General features: G+C 38.7%; 1 protein-coding gene across 1 annotated transcript in view; it reads left to right on the plus strand.

Annotated features, from left to right (window-relative positions):
• Positions 1-7,547: 7,547 nt before the first annotated feature.
• The window catches only part of LOC133731857 (abscisic acid 8'-hydroxylase 2), a 7,358-nt gene continuing 4,979 nt past the window's right edge, over positions 7,548-9,926 (plus strand). The window contains exons 1-5 of the mRNA XM_062159286.1: positions 7,548-7,882; positions 8,375-8,693; positions 8,809-8,958; positions 9,187-9,441; positions 9,575-9,666. Coding sequence (XP_062015270.1) covers positions 7,656-7,882; positions 8,375-8,693; positions 8,809-8,958; positions 9,187-9,441; positions 9,575-9,666 — 1,043 coding nt within the window. The 5' untranslated portion in view covers positions 7,548-7,655. The remainder of the gene's footprint in view (positions 7,883-8,374; positions 8,694-8,808; positions 8,959-9,186; positions 9,442-9,574; positions 9,667-9,926) is intronic.

The following is a 9,926-nucleotide window of genomic DNA, read 5'->3' on the forward strand; positions in this document are numbered from 1 at the left end:
AATATATTATATACGCATTGAAGACTAGCTCTGGGAAATTTCAGTTCAGGCAGTAGAGACAAAATCATAGGCAATCATCCCAGCAAGCGCAGAGATGTTAAAAGTTTGAGGTTATTGTTAAAATAGAGAAGGCAAATCGGTATAAGTTTTTGTCTAGCATAGAGATTAACCAGTAGTGAAACCCGCATAGAGAAGAGAAGTCTCGAACAAGTTTGTTTGTGCATATGTCATTGTTTGTGAACTTGTTGGTCTATTACTCAATACTAACACATAATAAGAAGAGTCTTGTGCGAATTTGGTGTTGGTGTCGCATTTGCATGCAAATCTGACACATGGTTAGAGACTATATCTTTAATATGAGTTGTTACATATTGCATCACCAACACATAGAACAGATAACCTCATACAAGTTGAATGCCTACGTATGACATATTAGTTAAATTTTGTCATTTAGCACCGCTAGCCTTACAAGAGGTTGACACTACCTTTCATGAATAAAATCTCACACTGGGTTAGAGATAGCAACTTTAATATGAGTCGTTACATACTTTATCACTGACAGACAATCTCACGCAAGTTGGATGCCTATATGATATATTAATGGGTTAAATACTGTTTACTCTTTGAGTTTTCGAGTAAAAAACACTTCAGTTCCTGGTGTTTTAATTTCATACGTTTAGTCCTTGTACTCTCAGATTTTGGACCAATAGGTCATTTCCGTTAGACTCCGTCCAAAACCTCTGTTAAGTAGCTGACGTGGCAATTCCTTCATCGCTAAAATGTCTATTCTACCCTCACTTCCCTTTTTTTTTCTTTTTTTTTTTTAAATTTATTCTTTATCTTTTTTTCACTGTTTATTTTTTCTTCTTCCTCCTCTCTCTTCACCTACACGGCTACACCAAGAAAAACCCAAAAACGAAAAAGAGAAGAAACCAAAACTGAAGCCAAAACATAGCAAAGAGCTTCAAAGTCACCCATTTCAGATTTTCAGAGAGCAAGAGAGCTTCCCTTAATCTTGAGCTTGATAGATAGAGAGAGAGAGGCTTGGTGGGTGGAAATGAAGCTACCCACGAAGCCCATATCGAGTCCGGGTCAGTGACAAGTTCCCGCCGTCATTGATGAGGTTTCTGAGGAGTAATGTCCAGACCAAAACACTGTATTTTGCAGCAACTTTCCTGAAAAAATCAAGCCCAGACACCTCTAGCGGAAATGGGTTCTATCTTTTCAAGTTGGGTTTTGCATGAAAGCTCAAATCGAAGGGGCATTGTTCTGGGAAACTCTGAGCCCTAAATTAATTGAAGGCGCATAATTGAATCAGATTGGTTGTGATTTGGGTGCATAAATTATGTATAGAGAGAGAGAGAGTAACTTTGTTGGGGGAAAGGAGAGGAGAGAAGCAGATATTGAGAAGAGGGACGCCTTCAAGGCCAAACCACGACGAAACACATAAAAATGGCGCCACTACAGCGGCGCCGCCACCACTACCACCTGTTCCAATATTTGATTCCGCTCACTTCTGCCGTCTCCACCTGTTGCTGGTATTTTTGCATAAGCACTCGAAGATCGAGACCCATATCGATCTGTCGGGCCCCTGCAAATTCCTCTCTCTAATGTTGGAGTAATTGCTCAGACTTGGAGATGATGGGTGTTCTGCTTACAAATTTGAAGCTTGGAGATGATGGTGTTCTGCTTCACATTGATTTGGTTGCAGGAAAGCGGCGATTAGGTGGCTTTGCTCTTTCTTAATTGTGAACGATTGCCCTGACCTTGAGGATGTTCTGTATCTGAAGCGATGGTGGTGGAGGCAGTGGCGAGGATAGGGTTGTAAGTGCTGTGGCGATGGGGAGGGGAGAAGAGATAAACAGGAAAAAAAAAAAAAAAGGATAAAGAATAAATTAAAATAAAATAAAAATAAAAAAATTTTAAAAAGGGAAGTTAGGGTAATAGACATTTTAGCGGGGAAGGAATTGCCACGTCAGCTACTTAACGGGTAACGGAAGTTTTGGAAGGAGTCTAACGGAAATGACCTATTGGTCCAAATCTGATAGTACAAAGACTAAACGTGTGAAATTAGAAGGTTAGAGACTAAAATGTTTTTTGGTCGAAAACTCAAGAAGTAAAGATTATTTAACCCTATATTAATTAAATTTTGTCATTTAGCACCGATAGCCTTACACAAGGTTGACACTATCTTAAAATAAGAAACGAAAGAAAGTAGCGATTGAAAAAAAAAAAAAAAAAAACAAAACCCTAGGAGAGTTTTTCTCTCAACGTACCAAGTCTTCTACGGCACCCAAGCCTCTAACCTCTTGCTATCGCTTCCTCCTCTCCATGGCCTCCATAGATGCCGCCACAGCAAGCTTTGCTGCTCCTCTTGCTCTTGCAGCGGGTGGTAGTGCCCCATATCTGGGAAAGATTGGCGGTGGTCCTGTGTGCAGGTCCTCCCAATCTTTTCTACTTGGCAAACCTCTGATCAAGGATGACAATGATGTGCCTCTTGTCACTCTGAAGAAGAAGACAGGTAGACAGCCAGAAGTAAGAACAAGAGCCAACGGCCCAGTAATTGCAATTGGAGGTTCGGTTTCTAGCTCTAGAGATAAGGGCAAAGGAAAGGCTTTCTTGGTCTCTTGCCTACCACTTGAAATTGGGTCTTCTATTACTTTCTTCTTAGTTTACTTTAGTTGTACACCAATTGAGGTCTCCAGGCGACTAGGTTTACTTTTCAAAGAAGGGTTAGTAATGAGGACTTGATTTCTTGTTGTTTAGCCTCAATAAGTGAGCATATGTGTTAACAGTGAAGGTACTTGTCTTTTGCTTGGCGGCTTGTGTCATCTAGATTTTAGGTATGAGACAGCATCTGATGTATGTGCCTTCTGGCCTTTAGTTAATGAAGCTATCCTTTTATAAAAAAAAATGGTTGACACTATCTTTGATGCATAATATCTGACACTTGATTAGAGTTTGCATTTTTAATACGAGTTGTTTTTCACTTTATCAGTAACTCATAATAGAGACACCCTCACACAAATTGGACTCGTATGTATGATATGTTAGTTCACTCAGCACTGCTACATGAAAAGAACAATCTTACACGAGATTAGCACTACCTTTGCACGTTTAAACTCTTAACATGAAGGATCTTCGGTTGTTATTCACTTGTCACTATCACATAGTAAAGACAGTTTCATACAAGCTGCATATAATCTTTCAGTTGCACTGATTTATCCCTCAACAGTGTTGTCACAAAGCTAGAATAACCACTCTTTCGTTTAGGCGCCAATTTTACCTAATCTTCATCTGTATAAGGAAAGAAGAAAAAGAAAACATTGTCAGTAGAGCCTACACGAGTGTGGCACTACATTTACAGACATCAAATGTGATGAGGAATAGGGTTAGGGGTGGAAAAGTAACAGTGACATGTCGATATAAGTTGGGGGCCGGTGGGGGAGTACTGGAGCCTTGGGCTAGAGATTTGAGCCGTTTCCCTAAAATGGGCACAAAGAAGGGCCAGAAAATAAGGTTGGCCATGACCAGCAAAGATCCAAATAGACTTTAATGGCCCCGCACTTGCATGCTGAAACGTACGGACTGAAGGCTCAAGTCTCACGAACTGACATGTGAGTCCTACACGTATGAAGGGGTGAGGGTACGAGTCTCCCTGATAGAAAGAGAGAGAGCCGAAAAACTGCAAATTTGGCCAACGCATAGAAAACGGAAAAGTGAGGGAGGCCACGAGTTCCTTCACGTAAACACACTGAGATCAGCTAGGTCAGTAGAAATTCTTGATTTTTTTATTTTTTTATTATAAATTACGAATATGAGTTGTTTTATAAAATGTCTGAATAAATAAACTTTAGACATATAACATGAATGAAAATATTAGTAATGTATAATTAAAGGCTGATTTATTACGCTCTCAATGAAATTAATAACTTTATATGTATCAGAGAGAAGCGTGTATTAAAACCTATATTTCTCTCAACTTAGTCTTCTACTAGCCTCCTTCCCTAGTCTCTAGCCTCTTGCTATCGCTTCCTCCTCTCCATGGCCTCCATTGATGCAGTCACAGCAAGCTTTGCTGCTCCTCTTGCTCTCGCAGCGGGTGGTAGCGCCCCAGATCTGGGAAAGATTGGTGGTGGTCCTATGTGCAGGTTCTCCCAATCTTTTCTACTTGGCAAACCTTTGATCGAGGATGACAATGATGTGCCTCTTGTTACTCTGAAGAAGAAGAAGACGGGTAGACTGCCGGAAGTAAGAACAAGAGCCAGCGTCCCAATAACTGCAATTGGAGGTTCGGTTTCTAGCCCTAGAGATAAGGGCAAAGGAAAGCCTTTTTAGGCTTTCCTGGTCTCTTGCCTACCACTTGAAATTGGGTCTTCTATTATTTTATTCTTAGTTTACTCTAGTTGTACACTAATTGAGATCTCTAGGTGCCTAGGTTTACTTTTCAAATAGAGGTTAGTAGTGAGGACTTAATTTCTTGTTGTTTAGGCTCAATAAGTGAGCATATGTGTTAACAGTGAGGGTCACATGTTTTTTGTTTGGCGGCTTGTGCCATTTAGTTTTTTTGGTATGAGACAGCATCTGATGTACGTGCCTTCTGGCCATGGATAAGTAATGAAGTTATCTATTTCCTCAAAAAAAAAAAACAAAAAAACTTCATATGTATCGTATTTACTCGATCACATCTGTTATCTGTCTTTTTCAATCAATAATTTCTCAACACATCTTCCTCTTAACAAGTGTCAGGCATCCACACATAGGGCTGGCAAATCCTACCGATCCAAACCAACCAACCGTGTCCGTCCCGAACCAAGGGATTCGGTTACCAGCCACTTCGGTTACCAACATTGTGGTACGGTACAACCATACCGATATACTATACTTGGTACGGTATCGGTATTGGATTTTAATAAACCACGGTATACCGTACCGTACCGTATATTTAATATAATATTTAATTAATTTAAATATTTATTGTACAATCAATCATAGCCGTTGATTTATTTCTGTTTTATTCCAACAACCGTTACATTAAACTTGGAAAACCCTAATCCCAAATACATCGATCCCTCTCTCAGTCTCTCACTCTCTGACTCTCTCAGTCTCCGCCTCTCTCTCGTCTCTCACCTCGTCTCTCACTCTCTCTCTCTCTCTCGAACCCGATCGAAAATGGACCTCGCCTCTCAAACTCTTGGTCGGAATCCAAACTCCTAATCCGATCCCTAATCCCTCAGTGACTCAGTCCATCTCTCGACCATTCCCTCAGTCTCTCTCTCTCTCTCAAACTCGAGCCTCAGTTCGAAGAATCGAATCCCTCGACCCATTCGATTTCATTTCACATCAAAGAGATTCGATTCACATCAGTCGATCAATTGTTGCAGTACTGCTGGTGAGTAGGAGCTCGGTGCTTCAATTGTTTTGGATTGTTGAGGTTCGAGACTTCGATCTACCGAGTTTGTCATATATTATCAATATGAATATATGGTGTATCTTTTTTTGCAATGTTCTTGACATGTTTTCTTATAATCTGATATGTAAAAAATCTTGACTGGGTTGTTGTGATTATATGTTTTATGGGTTTTGATTGGGTTGTTGTGATTATATGTAAAAAATCTTGCAGGTTTTGACTGGGTTGTTGTGATTACATTTTATTGCAATGAACAATATGAATACATAATCTGATAATCCAATGCTTTGTGTTGGGTTGCTTTGCTTTATTCTCATTTATTTGCATTAACCTGCAAATTTGTTTTCTTAGCAATTGATACTTGATAGGTTACTGAGAAAAGTTCAGGGTTTGCAAGAGAAACCATCTAAACTCGGCTGAATATGTTTTCGAGTTTGTTTTAGACAAACTCTTGAATTGTTGGTATATGTGTTTAATAAGCAATCATGCACTTCTTGCAAAAATTGTTTTGATCGGACAGAAGGTTATTCCATATATCCCAATTGTAGGTGGCCTTAACAAGAATCAACTTTTTGGAATTGAGGAGTCTGTTATTAGTGGTGTACTCATCCTAAAACGTATTCCAATCATTGTCAAGTTTATTAGGCAACCCAAGACTCATTTACAATTTTACTTTTTCAGGTGTTCCAATCTCGAGTTGTCAACAATTCAAGAAATCTTACAATCAAGGCTTAAAAGTCAGCACTGGAGCAGCGTAGGAGCATTGCAGTTGGTCGGTTTGGACCAATAGGTCAGTGATATTAATCTGCAATTATTAAAATGTTTGATGCTTGTCTGTTTTGTTTGATTCTTTTTTCAAGTTTATTTGGATCATAATGTTGTTTATTTGTTTCTTTTTTCCTGCAACTATTAATATCTGACAATGTTCTATGTTTGTATGCTATGTTTGTATATTGTTTGTTTCTTATTTTATGAATCATGATATTATTTTTAACCTTGTCTTTGTTATTTTGCAGAAAATGCTTTTAATCAAGGAATAGAGTCATCATTGACCAGTCTCAGCTCTACACAAGCTGATGCATAGCAGGCAGCAGCCAACATGGTGAACTTTCTTGTTCAACGTTAGAAATTGCAAAAACTTCCTAAAATTGATTGAATCTGCAGAATTGCCAGCATTCTAATTCTTTTCAACTAAAATTGATTTGCAGAAAGTTTGAGTCTTTGAGTGAGGCAGGGAGCACAACAAGCAAATATGAAGTGACGATGAGATGAAATTTGAGTCTGTATCATACTTTGTTTTAAACTATTGTCCGCTTTGTTATTGTATGATTTAGTCATTTGTGTGAACTGTAAATGATGATATGAGGTGATGATGAGATGAACTGTAATTGATGATATGAATTATGAAGTGATGAACTGATGAGTGATGAACTGATGAACTGAAGTAGATGTGAGAGAATGAGAGACTGAGAGTTATAAGTTTTTTGATTGATTTACATTTGTGTATGGTTTGGGATTTGTGTTATAAGTTTTTTGATTGATTTACATTTGTGTATGAGAGTTATAAGTTTAAATTCATAGAAGTTAATTGATTGTTTTTTATGTGCTTTCAGTTTTTCACTTGTTGACAGGTTAGGGATTTAAAATTTCCATTTGGGCCAAAGCTGAAAGCTGGCCCAATCTTAAACTCGGTTGGAGGCCCAACCAACCGATACCAACCGATACCGAGAAGTCGGTATACCGACTTTTGTGGCCGGTAGTGGTACTACATTTTGTGTACCAATCAGTTCTGGTACGGTAGGTGGTATTGGACTTGAAGGTCCGGTACTGTACCGAACCCAGCCCTATCCACACAATCAACTTTTCAGTGTTTTCCTTCAGAAATGATACATTTTTCCCTTTTAGGTTTTGACAACTAGTGTTATTAGATGGTTCTTTTCAGAATAAACAAGAGTTCATAATCAGATTGAATCCTTTGTAAGCAAATTTTATAATAACGTGTCCTATCGATGCCTAATATGGACTTGGTGGGGGTAAAGGATGGTGGGGGATGGACCCTAAAGAAAAAAGAGGCTTTGCAAGGTGTTGCCATAAACGTGATGACGTGTGTCCCCAAACCCAACTATAAAATCCCCCACAACCCAATTCACCCTTCACTCACCAGTCACCACTAACTTGTGCTAAGTTCACATCTTCACACCAAATCATCATTCCCTCTCACACTTTCTCCTCAGCCTTCACCACCATGCAACTTTTCTCATCATCACCTCCTTTCTGTGCAGCTCTGCACTCAGACTTTGGTCTCGTCCTGATACCAATCCTCGTGCTCTTGGGCTTGTTCGTCCTCCAATGGCGGCACCCGAGATTCCACAGGCGCCTTCCCCCTGGCTCAATGGGTTGGCCTTATTTCGGAGAGACTTTCGAGCTCTACACTGAAAACCCAAATTCCTTCTTCACGGTCCGGCAAAAACGGTATCCACAATGGACTCCTTGGTTTCTCATTTCCTAGCTGATCCCAGCTCCCCTTGTTAAATGCTTCATATCAAAAAAAGAAAAAGAAAAAAGAAAATCTTGCTTGTTACTATTATCTGCAACTGCAAGTCTGCATCACGTCTCTTGTATCAATCTGTTGCATGTTATTTACATGCCCAGTTTGCGAGGGACTGATTACAACGGTTGTATGCAAGAATTTCTAAATCATCATATGAACCAAGTGCTCTGGTGTTAAGAGAAATTCTTGTGTATGACTGTTGTATATATCTTATCTCTTGGCCTGGCCAGAGGTTGAAATTTGTAAAGAATTTTTTTTTTTTTTGGGCAAGATGGTAAGGATGAAAGGAAATGGGTTTTATTTTTTTTTTGAAACAAGGAAGTGGGTTTTATAGGTACATGACATGTGCTATTTTTTTTTTTTTTTTTCCTGAGGAAGATATGTGCTAATTTTTTATAGTGCATTTACTGTAGGTATGGGAGGATATTCAAGACCCATGTTTTGGGGTGTCCATGTGTGATGATAACAAGTCCAGAAGCAGCAAAAATGGTACTGGTGAGTCGGGCTCATCTGTTTAAGCCGACTTACCCCAGAGGCAAAGAGAGGATGATAGGACCGGAGGCTATATTCTTTCACCAAGGAGCCTATCACTCAAAGCTAAAGAAGCTGGTTCAGGCTTCACTTCTGCCCTCTGCAATAAAAGGTTCAGTCTCAGAGATTGAGCAAATTGTTCTAAGCCTACTGCCCACATGGAAGAACAACACCATTAACACTTTGCAAGAGATGAAGAGGGTATATCTGTCAGTTTGTTGGAATTTTTTTGGACTTTTAGTGCAGGACTCTCTGTGCATTTCAGAAAGGAATCTAAAAGTTCGTTTCTCTTTTTTATTTGGTTTTGGTGTGCCAGTATGCTTTTGATGTGGCAATGATTTCAGTTTTGGGCAACAAAAGGGACATTGAAGTGGAAGGGATTAAACATCTGTATCATTCCATTGAGAAGGGCTATAATTCCATGGCTCTTGATCTACCTGGAACTCCCTTTCACAAAGCCATGAAGGTAGGTATTTTATTTTATATATATATATATATATATATATATATATATATAACTTCTAAAACTTAAATATCTAAACCTTAACTGCACCTTAACTTGGTCTTAAAGCACATGCATAAATTGGACCATTCTACTAATATACTACACTAGCATGGTCCTTAAGCCTTTTTTTGGGTGTTTTGTCATTTTAATTAGTAAATAATTTCCATGATCTTTCTTATTAATGCGTAGGCAAGGAAGCTTCTGAATAAGGCATTGAGAGGACTGATACAAAAGAGAAGGGAGAGTGGTGATGCACAAAGTGGTGGATTGCTTCAAGAACTGTTGAGAGCAAAAGATCAGAAACTTAATCTGAACCTCAGTGATTCTCAAATTGCTGATAATATCATCGGGGTTATCTTTGCTGCTCATGATACCACTGCTAGCGTTCTAACATGGCTCCTGAAGTATCTTCATGACAATGACGATCTCCTAGAATCTGTTACGGTAAATTTCTCATCCGATTCTGCATTTTTCTTCCGTTCTATCGCTTGTATATAACCTGTGGTAGAGAATAGTTACTCTCTTAATCTTCCTATCTTCGTTGTTTTATGATACGGTATACATAATGATGTTTCAGAGAGAACAAGAAGGAATTCAACGCAAAATGTTGAATGAGAAACGCGGGTTTACGTGGGATGATACTAGACGCATGCCTTTGACTAATCGGGTATGATAATCATTTTGACTAATATAAATACGCTATTGCCAGACATCCGATTCTGACATTATAATATTTTGTGAAATTATCTAACTATTTAAATGAGAATCTATTCAAAAGGTATTAAGCTCGATAGTATAACAACATGAAATAACATAGACATTTACCAAGGGAATAGATATTATACACACACACCTTTATTACCTTATACATGCATATTCTGATTATTAGAGTGAACTGATCGAAAAAGATTTCAGGTGATTCAAGAGAC

The sequence above is a fragment of the Rosa rugosa genome, chromosome 2, assembly GCF_958449725.1.
Source record: "Rosa rugosa chromosome 2, drRosRugo1.1, whole genome shotgun sequence".
Lineage (NCBI taxonomy): Eukaryota > Viridiplantae > Streptophyta > Magnoliopsida > Rosales > Rosaceae > Rosa > Rosa rugosa.